The following is a 21,486-nucleotide window of genomic DNA, read 5'->3' on the forward strand; positions in this document are numbered from 1 at the left end:
AGACAGGTCTTCAGACAAGACGGGCGGGGGAATTGCATGCATTTTTAAAAGCAACCTCTCCGTTACTAAAGTCACCTCCCCCTCCCTCTCCTCCTGTGAACTCCTCTGCCTCGACATCACCAGCGAGGGCAAACAAGTTTGTGCTCTACATCTCATCTATCACCCGCCTGGTGACAATCTCATATTCACCCAACAACTCATGGACATGATCACTTCTAATGCCGGTCGGCAGACCACCCAAGTCTACCTGGGTGACTTCAATCTCCACTGGAACGATCAGAAAGACACAGTGGTGAATAGTCTCAAAACTTTCCTTAATGCACTTGACCTCACCCAAATATGCGATAGACCAACACACGACAAAGGCGCGATACTTGATCTCATCATTGCCAAAGAGAATTCTACACAAGTGGAGACGATTCTACCCTGCGACTGGTCAGATCACCACATTATCATCTTCTCTATCAATGAAAAAGTTAAACCTAACCCGGCTCAACCAATCAAATCCAAAACATGGAAAAGGGACATGAAGAATCTCAACCCCTCTACTCGGCAATCTCCTCCTTCCCCCTTCAGGTGCCTCGGATGTTCAATCACTGACTGACCACTACCTTGAATCTATGAATACATTAGTCAATGAAGTCGCCCCACTGCAACTGAAGAGAGTCTCCACCAAAACTTCTAACCCCTGGTATGACGACAGACTCAATGACGACAGGCGTTCGATGCGAATGGCAGAGCGCACCTGGAGAGCAGACCCCTCTGCACTGCACCTCAAAAGGCTTAAAAACAAGAGAAATGCCTACTTCAGGAAAATAAAGCGCACAAAGTTGGACTTCTTCAGCCGCCAATTGGACCAAGCAAAAAACAGGCCAAGAAAACTCTTCGAACTAATCAAAACCCAAACAAAGGCACAACCCCTACAATCAAATAGCACAACAAGCGACACCCCACACTGTGAAGACTTCTCTGCTTTCTTTAAGCTAAAGACTGACAACATAAGAAATGACCTCATCATGGATGTAAGCCGATTCCCCAACCACACAAGAATGGCTAACACTCAACCTAAAAACATGGCTTGCTGGCACTACTTCGATACCTACTCGGAAGAAACAATACACAAATTGCTCTGCACCTTGAAGCCCTCTAACCACCTCACAGACCCTCTACCTGCTAATGCTGGAAAAGACTTCATCCCCTTGCTCCTCCCTCTCTGGACCAAAATCATCAACTGCTCCCTGCAACAAGGCCTCATTCCAGACTCCCTCAAGGTGGGGCAAGTCACGCCTATACTCAAGAAACCTACAGCTGATCCGTCTGACCTAAACAATTACCGGCCCATCACCAATATCCCCACCCTGGCCAAACTGCTGGAGAAATGTGTCCAACTCCAACTAACAAGACACATTGACCAATTTGACCTCCTCAACTCTCATCAATCAGGCTTCCGAGCGAAACACAGCACGGAAACAGCTATGACACACATGATTGATGACGCCCTCCAAATTCTTGATCGCAATGAGTCCTGTCTCCTCATCCTTCTTGACCTCTCGTCAGCATTTGACACGGTCAAACATGAGAACCTGCTGGAGCTGCTAAGCACTAGAATGGGTCTATCGGGAACGGTTCTCAAATGGTTTTCGTCCTTCCTACACAACCGGTCTCAGAAGTTCAAGATCGATAATGTGCTATCGTCACCTGTGCCTGCAGATCTAGGTGTTCCACAAGGATCCTCCCTCTCCCCCCACATTGTTCAACCTCGTCATGGAACCGCTCGCCACCTTGCTCCAAGCTTCTAATGTCCAATTCCATATGTACGCCGACGACACACAACTGTACCTAAAGCTTCAATCTCCGGAAGATATCAAACATCTGAATTCCACGCTTATTAACACTCAAGCCTGGCTAGCCGATAATCACCTCAAACTAAATGCTCTGAAAACTCAGTTCCTTCTCATCTCACCCCCGGCGAAAATTTCCACCACTCAAACATGGCTCAACAACCTAACAGCACTCAATGTCCAACCCACCATCGTGGACTCAGCGAAATCCCTAGGCATCACACTGGACGCCAAGCTCAACATGCAGCAACACGTCAGCAAAGCCACAAAAGCAGCTAATTTCCAAATCAACACAATGAGGAAAATGAAACCCTTTCTCCCTACTGAAGACTTCCAAACTGCTGTACAAGCGTTAGTCATCCCTCGAATCGATTACGGAATTGTGACCCTCAGCGGACTCCCACTATCCACAACAGCACCCTTAAGAGCCTCCCTGAACGCTGCCGCAAGACTTATTACTGGCTCAAGAAAACACTCGCATATTTCCCCAGATTTAAAGTCCCTAAAATGGCTGCCTTTTGAAGCCAGAATACAACTAAAAATTGCAGTTATGACACACGCGGCCGTGCACCACAATGCACCCAACTACCTCGCTCAAAAGTTGTCCATATCAGGAGGTTCGAGATCCAATAGAAGCTCAAAAAATCTACTCCTGAAACCCCGTAGATTCAGGAAAGAGAACTTACAAGCGCTCCTTCTCAGGAATGGCACCCAGGATCTGGAATGCGCTCCCGCCTGAAACTAGGCGTATCTCCTCCGCTGCACTCTTCAAGAAAGAGGTGAAAAACATCCTTCTGGCCAAGATCTCCTGAACCTTATAGGTGCTGGATCAGAGACTCTGCATTGCCTTGTATCAATGCTCACCTTGTCCTTTGGCACTATACCTCTACTTGATGGTGACACTACTACGCTACCTTCTTCCTACCGACCAATATATGAGACACATTGGGTCACTGATTCACCCTCCCGATGCCCCCATTCAGTGCGCTCTCTATACTAAAACACTGGTATAAGCCTTCCACACACTCAAGGTGTACCTGAACACCTCTGTAATGGGATCAATGATTTGTGCCGTTATATTACCTGTTTACCTGACTGTATATTGATATGTTTTATGTATTTTATTATTATCCTTGCATGCTAGTGACTACTACATTGCTCCCATTAACTCTGTTCATTCCTACTGCCCCTACCCTGTCATTGTGAAGCGCTCTGATATCTGTAAGGATCTTGTTCGCGCTATATAAAACTTTGAATAAATAAATAAATAAATAAAATGGACATGGGTAGAAAGCAGTTTAATTGTTACGGTTCGAATTTTGTTTTTAATCTTTACCGAAGAGTTTGGAGTTAGTAATCCAAAATCAATGGCTGGTACACATCAGTCTTGCATAGCAGTTGCTTTTAAGTGTTAAAATTTCTCTTCCAGTTTTCTACGCAGTTTGTTTGCTATTGCAATACAAACGGAAGTGCCCTGGGAGATATATAGTTGTGTTAGCAACCGGCATTGGATTAAACCAAGGCTGATGTCTACAAGGAAGGATTTATTAAATTGTAAATGTGTTTTCTGCCTTCCCACTTAAGAACCGGTCTCTTGAGTCATGCCCCATGTGCACTTGGACATCAAGGCTTTTGTCTTGGCAGACTGCTGTGAATGTGCCTGTGACAGACTAGGCCTTAATTATGCTGCATCCCCAAGTGCCTATTCCAGCTGGTGGTTAAAAGAAAGACTGCTTTCATGTAAATAACACTGCTGAGATGTGCTATTCATATTATCGCCTATTAGCAAAAAGAGATGCAGTGAGCCGAAAACTAATTGGCCCCTGGAGTGCCGGGAAGGAAGCATACAAGTAGGAGATAGATGAGGAAAGTGTGCGCTGTAGATATGTTAAGAACAAAACCATGCATTTTACTGATTTGTGTGTAAAAGTGGATTTGTTAGGAAAAAACTGAGTTTGACATTTTTGCTCTTCTCTTTAGGTTTTTTGCACTGACCTCGCTCAGAATAGTATTTTTGATCACATTTGGACTAATATTGGTTGTTTGTGTGGATCAGTGGAAGAACAAAATATGGCCTGAATGCAGAGGTAAGTGTTTGGTCGTTTTCTAGTAGTAGGGTATTTTATGCTGTGCACCTTGTCACAACAAGACCAATTGATATGGATGTTTCTAGGCCATTACGTTTTTGAATATATAGAAAACACAAATGATCATTAATCAGCTTACAGTTATCACTAAATTCATAACCGAAAAAATGCAGAAATTAATACAGCCAAGAGTATTACCTATTTATAACCCATGCCGTACACCTAAACATTCCTGGTCCATAACTTAATTCACTTAACTGTAAACACAATTAAATTTACGGCGAGTTAAGACAAAAAGAGTGCAAAAATGATATCCAATCAGGCTCTTTTGAACTATGGAAATTATCAGAGACCGCATCTTTTAATTTCGTTCCAACGTCGTCTTTTTCCCCATAAGAGCTCACATTTCGACTGCATGTAACTCATATTCCACTTTTCAACTGCTTATCACTTGCTTGATTTCTACGGTTTTAGTCTGCACCTTTTTTATTTTTTTATTTTTTTTTTTGCAACCACCATTACCTTATTCCCGCACTCATGTCAACCCTGAGCAAAATTTTTAGGTATTTAAAATTGCAGTATGTTCAGAAGTTGAAACTCCGTATCCGGTATGTGACTCAATCTGCCCAAAACGTCCATCAGGAAGGATTCCTGCCTCGCAAGTATTAACTATTTTAGTACGTTTGAGGGAGGCGTCCATACTTGTGGAAAACACACTGTTGTCACAGATCAAATTAATGGATTGGGAGGATCCTGGTTATACAAAGTATGTCCAGGACATGTTCAAATACGTATTCAAATATTTGGGTATTTCTGTATATCAGGATGAAGAGCTCCTAATTAGAGAAATTATGGGGTAGACGGTGGCCTTGGTGAGGTCTTCAATGTCGTTCTAGGGAAAGCTCCTTTGGGTAGGGTTGCAATACTGTGGATGATTAGTTCTAACACGCCTATTATATTTTTTGCCAAGGCAGTATCCGTGGTCTTGAGGGCTTTTGTTATGGAATTGAACTGATTGTTTTCTGACTTGTAGTGGAATGGTTGGAGGAATAGGATGTCAATGGCCATAATGATGTTATAATTACCCGAGAAGATTATGGGGCTGCCTAATAGGAAGATATTTCTTGGCAGCACAATTAATGTGGCCAATGAGATGGCTGAGTGACACAAATGGGCAAGAGACTTGGGAAGTGGAGGCAGGTGTGATGAGAAAATCCGTAGTGGTGGTGCTACAGACTTCAGTATGTGGATCATGGACTCACTCGCCCCAAATGAAATCTTGACAGCACAAGATACGCATTGGGTTATAGCGCCCCAAGAAATTACCCTCCGGCACTAAAAATACAAAACAAGCCAGTTACTGCTAGGGAATTTAGAGCATCTTGGCCTTTGTGTTCTGAATGGTCACTTTGCCCCAGACAAACCACCTGGGCTCTCGTATCATTCCAAAACAGGAAAATCCCTGATTGATTATACCTAGCAGAGCCTCCCCTTAATTCAGTATGTAATCTCATTTGGACTTGGTAGGAGAATATACGGTGACCATCGTCCTCCGGAGATAGCTCTGTCAATTGCCTTTGGAGAACACGAGGTTTCTGCAGATCTTCTTGGGTGCACTTTTTAATTCGGGGAGCCCAGTCTATTCCATGAGATAGCCCTGTGCCCAGTGATTTTGTGTGTGGAACCCTGAAGGTTGAAATCTTGACTGAGGCTCAGCAATACAGTTCTGATGAGGACACAGAGCCTGCAAGGTGTAGCTGGGAGGCTATTCAATGTACCGCGGCTATCCGCAGTACAGGCCCCAGTAATGCTAAGCAACAGAGGAATAGATGGGTCCCCACTGAGTACGCAGTGCTCAACAGCCCCAATGCTTATTGGGACTTCAAGCTTTCAATTAGCCCATAGGCCATCCAGAGACTAATTTCTTAGGGGTGCCGAAAAGGGGCCCAGAGTCTGAACAGGATCCCACGGGCTATCTACACCCACCTACTGGGCAAAACAATTATCCCCACTGTTTAATTTCAGTGCAGACTGTGATCTTGTCCCAACTTCATTGAGCAGCTCAATTATCACTCCCATATACAGAAGGGAAGAGAAAAGAAACCCAGAAAACTATTGTCTTGTGGCCTTATTGGACAATGAGGCCAAATACGGTACAGGGATCTTGTTAGAAGAATTACAGCTATGGGCTGCGGAAAACGCCATAATCCCTGTGAATCAAACCAACTTCACTAAGCATATAGGGACAGCAACTAACATCATGGCCCTCTCCTTGCTGAATTACTTTGCAACGACATATAAACAGCTGTTGTAGCTAAACTTTATAGACTACAAATCTGATTTTGACAGGGTAGACCAGTGGAACCTATGGGAAAAACTATCAGAATGGAACATCCCTGCTGGACTTCAAAGGGCAATACATATGCTTCATACAAACATGTGGATTTGTGTTAAGTTGGGGGGGATGGCTCCCACTTGTCCAGGGTCATTCAAACAACACAAGGCTCAAAGCAGGGTTGTGTGCTGGCTCTGACCTGCTGGTCTGACCCTATTCATTCTGTTCCTTGCTGATATACTCTGACCCTAAATAACTTAAATTACCACGCCTCAAAACTGGGTGGTACTTCACTTTTCCATCCATTCTCTGCAGACAACCAAGTGCTAGTCAGCAGGACCAGGGGTGGGGCTGAAACGGCTCTTAGATTCCTCTCTGGTACACTCCATGATCAATGGTCTGGCTATAAACATAAAGTCTAAAACTCTAGCACTCCACGGAAAAAGATCGAACAACCATTTCTGTTTTTTTGTGGGGATAAGGTAGAGCCGGTCAACGCCTATGGGTACCTCAGAGTGCCATTTAATAACAGTGGTAGGTTTACCACCCACTTGGAAGAAATTACAGGAAAATATAATTCTGTGACTCTTGGGCTACAGTCTCTGCACAGGAAGCTGAATGGGCCATTGTTAATCTCATTCTTACATGTGGCTCAAGCCAAGGTTCTCCCCACTCTGACATATGGGAGCGAGGTCTTGAAGGGCCAGGACAATATCACTTTGAACAACACAGTAACGAAAACCTACTGGTCCATTTTTCATCTGCCAGTGTACTCGTGCCCTGTAGAAATTAGGTTTGAGTTTGGCTTAGTAAAGCCTTGCATATGTCTCTAACCACCCTAGGCCTCTCTTCAGCTTGGGCCTTACCACTGAGCTGAGGAGAACTCAAAATGCAATCGGAATCCAACACCAAAGCTCTATCCCTTCTGGAGGATAAAGCAACACTGGCTAGGTGCAGCCATGGATGGCTAACATTCAGTAACTTTAAGACGCAATAACTCCAAGTTCTCTAGGTGTACAGTTCTCTAGGTGTACCTTACATCAACCATATGAAGGAAAAGTTCCTAAAATACCGACTTAGAGGTTCTGCCTTTTCTAAAGCATTATTTTCCCCATGGAGAAGAACGGAAGGCCAGGGAAACTGCACGTTATGTGGTCAAGGCTTTTCAGTGCAAAGCTACAGTGGAAAATCACTGTGTACTTTACGTATGAAATTCAATATAAAAGGAATAAGGACATGCAGAGAGGTGGTAGTAGCATGCTGTATTCCAACTGATCTCCGACTGAACTGTGCATTGGCAAAACTTCTCCAGAGGGTGGGAAAAAGGGTGCTGGCCAAAGAACAGGATGAAGCTGTGAAAGACCCATGAATATGCTGCATCTTACTCGTGGGGGGACAGGGGGGGGGCTGGGGGGAAGTTGCAACGGGCGTAGCTGGGGGGGTACTTGTAAGTTGTAACGCACGTAAGAAGTGCAGGCTCGAGCTAGGGGAGGGGGAATTTTTTAATACTGTATTTGGTCTTAATAAAGGCTCACTTGTTCACGGTAGTGTAGGCATTAGTTCTCGAACAGCTATCTGGGCCTAGCACGCAAATGCTTCACTTTAGGCCTCATACTAACACTTTATATAGCACTTTATTTCCCCAGCACTTGTGTACAACTGCACTTTTTCCTTGGCCCATTCCAATTGCACTGCTTCTGCCATCTTTGTGTCCTGAGCATATTGAGTGTGTTTATGGTATTTTAGGTATGATTTTATTGAGTGGTTATGCCTATCTTATTTTAACAGGGAATAGGCTGGCCATGCACTGTTTTAATGTTCTCATTTGATCTGTTCAGTTTAAGCCCCGCAAATGCATACATGTACCATAATGGTTCATAACATGGCAAACGGCTGGCCACATGTAATTTTAATATTTTTTATTTTAATGTATTTTAGGTGCAGCAAGGTATATATGTCTTGCAGTGGTTTTAATTAATCAAATGAAATCTAAAATTGAAACTATCTTTCATTATGAACTATATTTGCTAGTCAATTACAATGTCCCAATCTTAAATTTCTACCTGCTACCTCAGTACATGAGAGCTTAGTTCTTTGAAAATTAATATACACATTTAGTAATTTCTAATACAAAAAACCTTGATGTTATGTATGGCGTTAAACCGATGCCCCAAGAAAGCAGCCCATATCAGGACTCTACTGCAATTCCTAACTAGTTGTGAAGGGGATAGGACCAGGACTAGTAGCAGAATGGCCACCAAGGTACTTCTCCCCATTACAGAAAACAATACTTCTATATCCATCTGCTTTCATTTGATTTCATGTGCTCCTAAGACACATGAGTAATATCAATTTATCATGCAAAATGTATCATAACTTCCTAGATAAAGGTGCAAATTAGAATGACCTGACTTCATGCCTTCTACATTTTGATCATGCTACTGTTGTATAGTGAAACAACTTTTTTTTCTGCTGTAAGAATGAACAAAAGTTACAAATATAAGGATTTTGAAAATTAAATCTCCAAGTAAATGTTGGCTGATTATTAATGAAATATAGCTAGACAACTGACAATTACTTCTCAAGTGGCAGTTTAGAGGGCGGTACTTCAACAGATATACCTACCCTCCATGTAAAAACTGGTGAAAGGCACGGGTAAATTTGCAACTGAAGTTCTTGATTTCCTATGTTTAGAAATTAAAAGCATCTAGGCATCCTGACTCTGAGGGAGTCTAGTTTAGGTTTCATTCCAGTTGATTCTAATCCGCACTGCCTACCACAAACATCCTATCTCTTTTTTCTTTACTTATCTTATCCTGGAATATCAGCATACTAAAACTATGTCAGAGAAAAATACTGACCGTAGGCTGTTCAACATGTTTATAGATTGTGTCACGTGCACTCCTTTTTTAATAATCTATCCCATGTGACTGCTCTAAAGGTTCAACTGTATTTATGTAAATGTTATTTCTTCTAATTAAGTCATATTAAGGTACATCAATTCGCACATTCTTTTAATTAGACTACCCTTAACTATCAAAGTTGAGTTTGCTTCCCTACCATGCACATCTGAAATTAAATGTTTGTTTGTGGGTAATGTTTGAAAACGGCACATGCAAAACATTCATAAACCTCATTCCAACTGCAGCTGTTGGGTCCTCTGTGTTTTCATTATTTTTATATACTCCTGTTTCATTGAGTTTTTTTTATATTTTTATCATTTTAGTTGCAAGACCTGACCAAGGTGCTCATGAGAGGTATGGAATTTTCATAACTATTGTTTTGAACTTATGTGATTGATATTGTAGATAAACTTACTGATAGTCCATCCGGCACTCTCTTTTGTTCTGATTACTCAAATTTTTCATCTTTGCTTTGTTTGCATACTCATCCTACCTAGTGTCTTGTCTAGAGACACTGTTCGGAATACTTTGGTTAGGGGAAAACGGTGTTACCGTTTTCAAAGGTGGTGTGCACTGTAGTACAAAGACCAAAAAGGTCTTACTCCATTATATTCATTTTAAATGAAGATTACTCCATATGGAAGTGGTTTCAAACCATAATGTTTATTTATTGAATTTTTCTTTCATTTGATTATTCTTCAAAACTTTTTGTAAATGATTTACAATTCATCAAAATGCACATTTTATATCTTCCCAATGCATTTCGGGTCATATAGGACCCTTCCTCAGGGGTCTAAATTGAAACAAACAAGGAAAATATTATGAGCCGTCCGGCCTGTTCATGTAACACATAGTACATAACGTATAACTCATTAACATACTCAATCCAATTTTTCTGCTGAAACAGTGAACGTGATGTCATACATGCATAGCCATATCAGATCTCTTCCCGGTGCTTAAACCTAGAATTACACATGAACAATCTTATCATACTCGTAGGTTGAACAACACTGAACTGAAAAAGCTATAATGAAAAACGCTCGATTATTTTACAGAACCCTGGGTTACGCTATTAAGGTGACATGTTCTAATTCGATACGAGCCACTCTATAACTCTCGCTTAATGCAGAAACAGCTAACTTATTGTCAAAGAGCAGCGCGCTGGGTTTCTTAATGTTTGACGCTAACTAACCGGTTAAAGCGGGGACGTTTTACTTACGGATTTGTGATATTCCAGCGTGTCGCATTCGTTAACCAATGGGAATTCGACTACTTGACTCTCCATTCCTCGAACTTTAAATACGTACTCTGATTGGTTTAAATTACGATCACGTGATCGCAATGGTCTTTAGTAAATATTAAATGTGTTCAAAGCGCATATTATATTTCAACAAATGTTTTCTCGTGTTTATAGATTAACTTGAAATAGAATTCACACTAGATTCTGTATTAACATGATTTTTTCGAGTTGGCGTAATTTGGTCACAACTTAAGCTCTATGAAATCAATTAAACGTTTAGGAGTTTGTAAAGACCAATCGAATAGAAAAATGATTGCATAAAAACAAAACAATGATTGTTCTGGTTACTAGTAAACATTGTGGAATTATTTTCGGTCAGCCATCTTGGAATGGGGTGATTGGGCCACAGTTGAACACAGGAACCAAAGTCTGCTATCCTAAATAAGTTTAAAGAAAACATGATAGTTCGATCCTCTCATTTAAACCCTGTGGTTGTAAACTGTCCATTTTGCAGATCCAAAAATATTCAGCTCTTAGTCTCGGTTTGTGCGAGTCACTGTCTGGTTGTGGTTTGATTACTTCAAGTATGGTGAATCTTAACTGTGAAATATTGTGGCTCGCTTCAGTCCAGTGCATTGCTAATGTTGATTTTTGTTTTTTTAGCCGAATGTTACTCTTATGTTCCGTTATTCTTACTTTAATCTTTCGTTCAGTCTGTCCCACATATAATTTGCCACATGGACACTTTATTCCATGAATAACACTTTTGGTATCACAAGTGCTAGTGTGATGTAGTGGAATCTTTTTCCCTGTCATAGGATGGGTGAAGATTTGGCCTACCATTACATTGTTGCAGTGGGTACAGTTTTCACATTTTCGCATTCCTTTATGTTGTGTAACTGTGTTTTTTAACTGTTGCTTCTTTAGTACTTCTTTCAAGTTTTTTGATCTACTGTAGGCAAATGTGATTTTATCAGCAAATAACGGTTGCAGATCAGGTTCTTGGGTAATTAAGGACCAATGTTTTCTCATGATGTTGGTTATTTGTGTTGTTTGCATGGAATATTTTAACACACATACTGTCTTTTGTGCAGTAGTTTTTTCTTTTTTCTTTAACGGTGATTCTCTGTTCATTGTCATAACTTTTTCCTTTGATTCTTCCAGTATAGCTTTTGGATAGCCGTGTTTTAAGTATTTCTGAATCTGATTGTTGAATGTAGTAAGAAGATCATTGGGGTCAGAAGTGATTCTTTTTTGTCTGATAAATTGGGATAAGGGCAAGTGATTTTTCAAAGAGTGGTGATGGAAGCTGTTGTAGTGAAGACTACTGTTTCTATCTGTTTCTTTGATATGTACTTTTGTGTTTATTTCTCCGTTGACCGGGGAGCCATTCTGGATTATTGATGATGTAGTCATGCTCAAATTTCGCCATAAAAGTGTTCGCGTAGGACGGTGCCGCCGCAAAACCCATTGGTTTATGCAACCATTAGTGCAAAACTGGAGTACCCACATTAAGGATACGACCTCATTCCTGAACATGCTTGCAATGATTGATATCCCAGCGAATGAAGAAGTGTGGCTATGTTCCATCGACGTAACAGCACTGTACACTTCTATCCCTCACAACGAGGGTATAGAAGCAATGGAAGGGAGTTTATTAGAGAATAACATCAGTGGTACAGATAAAATATTCTTGCTTGAATTACTACAGTTTGCGCTTTTCCACAGTTACCTACAATGGGAAGATGAGTTTTATGAACAGTGCAGTGGAACCTCAATGGGTTTTGCGGGGGCACCGTCCTACGCTAACACCTCTATGGCGAAATTTGAGCATGACTACATCATAAATAATCCAGAATGGCTCCCCGGTCTTCTGGTCTTCAAAAGATATATAGATGATATCTTTATTATATGGAGAGGCAAGCAAGAGAAATTGGTTGAAAACATTCAGATCTTGAACTCACAACATGAACGGATAAAATTTACCCACATTATGGATAAACAAGAACTGGCATTCCTAGATGTGATAATTTCCATTGTCAACGGAGAAATAAACACAAAAGTACATATCAAAGAAACAGATAGAAACAGTAGTCTTCACTACAACAGCTTTCATCATCACTGTTTGAAAAATCACTTGCCCTCATCCCAATTTATCAGACAAAAAAGAATCACTTTTGACCCCAATGATCTTCCTACTACATTCAACAATCAGATTCAGAAATACTTAAAACGCGGCTATCCAAAAGCTATACTGGAAGAATCAAAGGAAAAAGTTATGACAATGAACAGAGAATCACTGTTGAAGAAAAAAGAAAAAACTACTGCACAAAAGACAGTATGTGTGTTAAAATATTCTATGCAAACGACACAAATAACCAACATCATGAGAAAACATGGGTCCTTAATTACCCAAGAATCTGATCTGCAACCGTTATTTGCTGATAAAATCACATTTTCCTACAGTAGATCAAAAAACTTGAAAGAACTACTAAAGAAGCAACAGTTAAAAAACACAGTTACACAACATTAAAGAATGCGAAAATGTGAAAACTGTACCCACTGCAACAATGTAATGGTAGGTCAAATCTTCACCCATCCTATGACCGGGAAAAAGATTCCACTACATCACACTAGCACTTGTGATACCAAAAGTGTTATTCATGGAATTAAGTGTCCATGTGGCAAATTATATGTGGGACAGACTGAACGAAAGATTAAAGTAAGAATAACGGAACATAAGAGTAACATTCGGCTAAAAAAAACAAAAATCAACATTAGCAATGCACTGGACTGAAGCGAGCCACAATATTTCACAGTTAAGATTCACCATACTTGAAGTAATCAAACCACAACCAGACAGTGACTCGCACAAACCGAGACTAAGAGCTGAATATTTTTGGATCTGCAAAATGGACAGTTTACAACCACAGGGTTTAAATGAGAGGATCGAACCATCATGTTTTCTTTAAACTTATTTAGGATAGCAGACTTTTGTTCCTGTGTTCAACTGTGGCCCAATCAACCCGTTCCAAGATGGCCGACCGAAAATAATTCCACAATATTTACTAGTAACCAGAACAATCATTGTTTTGTTTTAGTTTTGTTTCTATGTAATCATTTTTCTATTTGATTGGTCTTTACAAACTCCTAAACGTTTAATTGATTTCATAGAGCTTAAGTTGTGACCAAATTACGCCAACTCGAAAAAATCATGTTAATACAGAATCTAGTGTGAATTCTATTTCAAGTTAATCTATAAACACGAGAAAACATTTGTTGAAATATAATATGCGCTTTGAACACATTTAATATTTACTAAAGACCATTGCGATCACGTGATCGTAATTTAAACCAATCAGAGTGCGTATTTAAAGTTCGAGGAATGGAGGGTCAAGTAGTCGAATTCCCATTGGTTAACGAATGCGACACGCTGGAATATCACAAATCCGTAAGTAAAATGTCCCCGCTTTAACCGGTTAGTTAGCGTCAAACATTAAGAAACCCAGCGCGCTGCTCTTTGACAATAAGTTAGCTGTTTCTGCATTAAGTGAGAGTTGGCATTCACAAATGATAGAGTGGCTCGTATCGAATTAGAACATGTCACCTTAATAGCGTAACCCAGGGTTCTGTAAAATAATCGAGCGTTTTTCATTATAGCTTTTTCAGTTCAGTGTTGTTCAACCTACGAGTATGATAAGATTGGTCATGTGTAATTCTAGGTTTAAGCACAGGGAAGAGATCTGATATGGCTATGCATGTATGACATCACGTTCACTGTTTCAGCAGAAAAATTGGATTGAGTATGTTAATGAGTTATATGTTATGTACTATGTGTTACATGAACAGGCCGGACGGCTCATAATATTTTCCTTGTTTGTTTCAATTTAGACCCCTGAGGAAGGGTCCTATATGACCTGAAATGCATTGGGAAGATATAAAATGTGCATTTTGATGAATTGTAAATCATTTACAAAAAGTTTTGAAGAATAATCAAATGAAAGAAAAATTCAATAAATAAACATTATGGTTTGAAACCACTTCCATATGGAGTAATCTTCATTTAAAATGAATATAATGGAGTAAGACCTTTTTGGTCTTTGTACTAGGGTGCACACCACCTTTGAAAACGGTAACACCGTTTTCCCCTAACCAAAATTGATATTGTAGATCTCATGATGTGAGTTAAATACATATCTAAAGCTATACATACGTTTGAATAAAAATTAAAAGCAAACATGAGTAATCATTTGAATGCACAGAGAAAGACGTACAGTATAGCTTCCTGATTTGTAGCATTTGGATTAGACTATGACAGTTTTTGTTTATAACGTAATGAGAAGCGTTAGTCTTTACGAGATGTATGTGATGGGCAAATATTTAGCAATTGTTCAAAATGAAAATAAAACCTACTGTTTTACACATTTGGTTATGTCAATAAGGTCTGTGCAGGTGCCAAGCGGGTGCCTAGCTAACAGGGCGGGAGTATGGCAAAGCTAAGTACTTCTGTATGACTGTTGGCTCCTTTGCTCATACCTGTTACTTCCTTTTTTCTACAGGGTGTGCCATTTCGCTACCACCCCCCTCCCGAGACCCATGGTGCTTTAAATTGAAGCGCCTTCTGTAAGGAAATTTTTAATTTCTGATTCATTGTGATTGTCTATTTCTGCCCAACTACACTAAGCAGCCCAGCTGTCCGTTTTAAATACGCAATCATGTGATAGCTTTAAGTACCAAATGGGCATACCAAAACCTTTTTGCCTGTACTTTCTAGCATAATCACGCTATAAGACTCGTGTAGGGACATTTGTCCCTGCGTCTACACAGGGGTAATGTTAATCCCATATGAGCACGAGTTCACTCTTGACTTCACTCGTGTTCAGGATACGGCTACAAACTCACAATAAGAGCACTCGAGAATGCTGTTTTTACTCTACAACAACGAACATTGTAATATCTAATTGATTTTGTGTTCTTCCCCCCCCATTTTTCTATGTTTTGTCTGTTGTATGTGATTGTCTCACAGAATAAACTCTGTTCCACTCCATCACGATGGATTCTTGATACAGTGTTTTTCTTTTAACACTAGCAACCCCAGGCTAGGCTGGGCCCTTAGCGCGCCCACACCACCGGGGTTCATCACAAACTTTTTTATACACTTTAATTCACTGGTCCTGACGAATGCCTGATATACCACTATCACATAGGCAAAAACATGTTGACCTCACACTAGGATAAAACTGAACTTGTAATTTTGGTCCATTATCCCACACTTTTGTTTTTAATCCTTGTCCAATTGGCAAAACAAATAAATTCTTTTTTTGACACAATTGTGAAATTTTTTAAACTCACTTAATTCTCACTTCGCGCACAAAAAAACCAGCTCCGCAGTAACCTGGCGCTGCAGCACACTAGGATGGCATTCGGCCACTCCTGGTGGGGCCCGATGATGAAGCATGTCACCAAACAGGTTGGTGAGTGGCGGCTTTCAAACAACCTAATGAGGTTTCCTTAACAGTCAACGTAGACTTTGAGCTATGCTTCTTGCTTGCTCCTATTGTAGTAATTATTGGTGTGACGCTCCTCTGTTGTTCTTTTTGATTTCACCTGAGGGGAATTGGAGCGCCTTGTTACCTTCCTCTCTTGTTGTTACAAGCAATAAGGTCATAAAATCATGAATTCCCCTAGTTAATTTTCCTTTTATTGAGCTGTATTGCAGCGTTTTCTTTTAGGTCGAAGCCTATCGGACAGCGCAGCTGTCTGGTTGAAAAAAGACTTATTGGGGACGTTCTGAAAGCTTCCCTGGGAATGCTTTATTCCCATTGCTTACCATTGGCTTTGTGGTTTCTAACTCGCATTTGGATGCTTTCTATCTGCTGGATTTATTTGTATTGGGCTGTGCAGCATGTCTTTTTCTCTCCCATGAAGCATAGCCTTTTTACCACTGCTGCTAGTGTTCTTCCAAAAGTGCTGGCGTTGTGTAAATAGCCCTTTAATTTTGTTCTTATCTTGTGACATTTGCTGGGCATTGGTGTGGTATTGCACTGCTATTACAGACAACACATTTTCAACTGAAATGACTATTACATGTGCACATCTAGTTTTACTGATAAAATTATACAACGCACAACATATAATGTGTGGAAATGGCATCACCTAGTGTATTGGTTAGTTTTGATCATATTAAAATTAGTTTCCACCACGCTTCAGAATTACAAATCAAATCTGCTTCGTTTGTGCTTTCCCAATTTGGATATATTCTAAATTATTAACACAGGTCATTTACAGATATGAAACTTCTATTATGTGCTTAGAATTTTCTTTTTCCTTTCCTACCCCATGTATCCAGCAAGACTGGGACATACATTCTCTACATTTTGAAGTCTGAGAATGAAAAGTGAACACCGAGCTCCCTTGGAAGACAGAGACCTACAGTTGACATCTGTTTTTGAATGCACAGCAAATGACACAAGATAAGAACAAAAATCCTGGGTATGATTCCAACATGTATGATATCAAACATGATAAGGTTTGTTAAAGCCAGGTTAGAGTTGGTCATCGGGTAATGACGCAAGGACATTCTATGTATCGTAATGGCTGATGCACTTACAGCCCGTGAGAATAGACTCCGAAGGCTGTAGGGGTGTCCTGCTCATGCAGGGGCACCCTCATTCTTAGAACCGAGCACCCTGCCTTCAGGATTGAAAGGTTTGCTTTAGGGGTGACTTATAGGTTTTAAGTGCAGTGAGCTTAGATATAGGGAAACATATCTGTCATAAGTGGTGCTAGCACCAGCTTACACAGGCTGCAATGGCAGGCCTGTAGTTACTGTTTGAGTGGTCCCTTATGTGTGTGCATCATACATGCTTCGGCCCAAGGGGGTATCCCTGGTGTACCTATGCCCTGGGACCTTTGTATCATATACAGGGGACTGATAAGGGTACACTAGTGTCCAATCTGGGATGTACCTAAGTACTTACCATACCAATTTAGGGAAGAAAGCACAGAGACTGGGGTCCTGATTAGCAGGATCCAAGTCAGACTAGCCAGAAACAGCTTAACACCAAGCAAAAAGTGGGGGTAACCATAAAAGCAGATCCTACACAACCCATGAGACAAGGAAGGACTTTAAGTATTTCACTGCCATCATTCTCTCTAGCACCTTTGTTGGAAGGCACTGGAACTCAGCATGGTCCTGTCACAAAACTTGTGCATTCCTCCTGACCCGTAATACCCTGTTAGAAATTCAAAGTAAAATGCAACTGTTGGGATCCTCTGCAGCCTCCTCTCAGAATTTTGAAAGTTAAATGAAGGTTTGCCATACACAGCCTTTTTTCTATGGTTGTATGTGTGATCATTATGTACTGGCACCTTCTGATACTATGGACAGGGCTGATGCACGTGTAGGGTTCATCACCTATTTCAGTTTAGTGATAGGCTGTTGTAAGAAATTCGGAGGTAGAAGCCGCACTCGGGTAGCAACAACAATCCTTGTCAGGATGAACCACAAATGTTGCTAAATTAACCTGTACTTAACCTTCTTGTAGCTTGGCACAAAAGCAGTTAGTATTATCTTAGAGGCAGTGTCTAAAGTATTTATGCAGCACAGAAACTATAATAAAATGAAAACGCAACACAAGAAAAATGCCAAACCAATTTAGAAAAATAAAATACACTTTAATAAAGTGATACCTTAAAGATAAAAATCCAATGAGTAGAACCAGAGATACGAAATTTGTAGGTAGATGTAGTGCCTAAAAGCACAAAGAGCCATTCAGTCATCTGGTTCTGCTAGGCTGCGGGAAAGTTAGAAGTTCAGTTTGACCATAATGAAATCTAGGCTAGATACAGGGACCAGGTTAGTCCTGCTGAAAAAGTTAACTTCTCAAAGTCCGTCGTGAAGAATTTTTAGTGGTGGTGGAGGCTAGGTGAGCAGCGCAGATGGGCGTCACTGTAGAGTGAAGAGCAGGCCTGGCATTGCGGACGTTAGTCGCTGTAGCACGAAGATCCGGCATCACGTTTTAGACAGTCGGCGGCCACTGCGGACTGTTATTGCTGTAGTGCAGAGTGCAGTTCTCCTCTAGGGGATCCTCATAAACACCAATTATTCCTTCCCATGTGCGGGAAATATATATATTAAAAACATATATGTACATCTATATATATTTACTAAAAAACCATAGGTTTCAGGGACGTTATAGTTAGTTGGACATTTGACTCGTATAAAACCAGAGAAATGTGCCCGTTATAGTTAGTTGAGCTAACTATACCTCACGCGCCCGCAATGCACTACTGGTGACGTCACATATTACATCACTCATGGCATGGTCAGTGACATCACTCATGACATCTCAAATGACATCACTGATGACATCAGACACGAGATTTTTTTGGGTTGTAATATTTTGGAACTCTATTTTTTTACCAAAAAAATTATGTAATGTTTTATATCTTACAAAAAAAATATGTATATCTTTTTTTTGGGGGGGTGCGGTCTCCTGGCGCGCAGGGTGTGCGATTGCCATGTGACCTTAAAAAAAAGCATTTGATTAGTTCATACCATTTCCCATTGTAGCAGTTGGAGAACGCCACCCAGTTTAGTCTTTCTCTCTACAGCATTTGATTAGACACACCTCTTCTGCCTAGAGTACTTCTTTGAAAACGTTTTTGCTATGTACACATATCTTACACTACACACAACATGCAACCATCATCTTCATCAATATTCATGGTCTGTAAAGTAGCCTTCCACCTGTGATAGCCATGCTCCTAAGAGTTACACAACCAAAGTTTTCCCCACTGCCAGAGGTAACATGGTTGCATACGCTGTCCACAGCACAATGTAATGTGGTACGGCCCAGGGGCAGTATCATGCATAGAAAATGAACACAAGGACACAGATAGTGGAAGGTGGTACGGGCACGTGAGCTTGACTCCTTTTTATTACCAGGGTCATTTACCAGGGTCACATATCCTGTGACATCTGTGCTGGATGCGTGTGGGGTGAGTGTAAACCAGCCTTCAGGGAATGGTTGCTGCTAGCATCAACTACAACAGTAATCATTGGATCACACACAGAGATTCAATAATAAAAGGGTCAATAGTTTGTGCTGCAGTAAGGTATGGACAGTAGATGTGAAATAATACACAAAAGATTCTATCGTAAAAGAACTATAACTTGTGGTATACTGAGACACAGGCAGTAGATCTGAAATAATACACAAAATGATTGTATCATAAAGGGTCCATCAGTTCTAGTGCATTCTGATAGCCACATCAAAAGCATTCAGCATGTGCACAGCCAGCGATGCTGCGTGCGGGCCGTACTGGGAGCAATGTCTGTTGCTTTCAGGTCTGCATCATCTGCAATAGCGACTCGATCTGAATTGTGAACACTGCTGTCTGCCGTGTAAAAGGAAGGCAGTAGTCAGCACAGACATCCATGAATACTTTTTCTCACTTCCTCTTCACAAAATACAACAACATAAATTACAAAAAACTCTGCAATAAATAAATCTAAACAGTTTGAATTGCGATCTTTGCTGTCCACAGTGTAGACTGTTATTCAGTGTTCTTTTCTACTATCAAGAAGAATTTGGTCATTGTAGTAAACCTATAACTCATCTAAAAAAAAGTTCTTCAAGCAAGTATACTAAAAGGATATTGTGTATATTTCAATAGACGTTGTAGTTAGTTGCCTACTGGATTCTGTAATTAAACAATCCCCACTCGATCTGAATTGCGAGCCCTGCTGACCGCAGTGTAGGCCAGAGGCAGTGGTCATTAACGCCTCACAGCCACGTGCAGTTGGATTCGGAAGCATGGAGTTGGTTGCACCTGATCGGAGGGGGTACACCGAAATCATGACCGACTTTAACTTCCGACATCCTCAATCATAGAATCAAGAACCCGCTTCACTGTTCGGACCTGCTGTACTACTGCAGTCGGCCAAGCCCAATAATCATGTGCAGCAGTTAGCTACGGAAGCACAGAGTGTGATGCACCTCAACTGAGGGAGTTGTATGAAAACCAAGCAGCAGGTAATATCGGACATCGTCCATTGTGGGATCAAGACACCGTTCCACTATTGGGACCTAGAGTTGGTTGCACCTGGTCGAAGGGAGTACCTTCATCTCCACTCTCAGGTGCAGTTCTAACATCGTCCATTGTGGGATTAAGACACCGTTCTACTGTTGGTACCTGTTGGACTACTGTGTTAGTAGTATACAGAGCACTCCACGGTGCTGGGCCTCAGGCTGGGCGCTGTGTGCCTGTGTCGCGGTAGCCAGCGTTGATGTTAGGAGCCTTCCGAGCTCGCAGGCCTTAGCCCAGTAGCTTCCGCCGGCACGATGTGGGCCCTCTTTCACATACTGCGGTGTCGAAAGGTGAACTGTGGGGCATATGTGCGTCGCAGCGGCCATGACGGTTTCTTGGTACCAGCAGGCTGAGAGCATCATTCACGCAGCCACCTTCGCTCACGGTGCCACCTTTGCACATACTTTGCTCCCATCTCTCCCCGCATTCTGTGGCAGAAGTGCCATGCCATGGTTTGTGTACATGGCTAGCCACAGTTCCCACAGTACATAGTGTTGTTGTGTCTGCCAGGTGTACATGTTGTATGTCATGTTGTATGTGATTATATAATGTAGCACGTTTATTCAAGAGCAGTGGTTTTTCCCATTTACATATCGCTGTCTTAAAGAGGATACAGAAGTGTTTCTCACAGGCGAAAAGTGCGACCACAATGGCAGTCATTCATTACTATGCAAGAATATCCAACTGCACGACGCTTCAAAGCTTACAGCCCCCAATCTTGTGTGCTTTCTTAAAAGCACGCCTACTCCCACAATCAGACCAAAATTGACACAGCTTTTTATCGGCAGTTATCTGCTTCTTAATAACATGGACTGCTATGGAATGTGAGCTGGCATACCGTATGTCCTTACTGTTTCAAACTGAGTAACTTCCTGTGGCAATGTCTATTCCCACCCACACAAAGTAACTCCCAAAGTTCAACTTGGCCTTCAACACCTACTTTGAAAACAGATTTCATTAACCTGAGCAAGCTGAAAGCGCTTTT

At 41.1% G+C, this 21,486-nt stretch overlaps 1 protein-coding gene across 1 annotated transcript in view; it reads left to right on the plus strand.

Moving 5' to 3' along the window:
* Positions 1–21,486, plus strand: part of RETREG3 (reticulophagy regulator family member 3) — a 409,160-nt gene that overhangs the window by 115,102 nt on the left and 272,572 nt on the right. The window contains exons 2-3 of the mRNA XM_078645370.1: positions 3,822–3,928; positions 9,490–9,520. Of these exons, the coding sequence (XP_078501496.1) occupies positions 3,822–3,928; positions 9,490–9,520 (138 nt within the window). The remainder of the gene's footprint in view (positions 1–3,821; positions 3,929–9,489; positions 9,521–21,486) is intronic.

This window comes from Lissotriton helveticus, chromosome 5_1, assembly GCF_964261635.1.
Source record: "Lissotriton helveticus chromosome 5_1, aLisHel1.1, whole genome shotgun sequence".
NCBI lineage: Eukaryota > Metazoa > Chordata > Amphibia > Caudata > Salamandridae > Lissotriton > Lissotriton helveticus.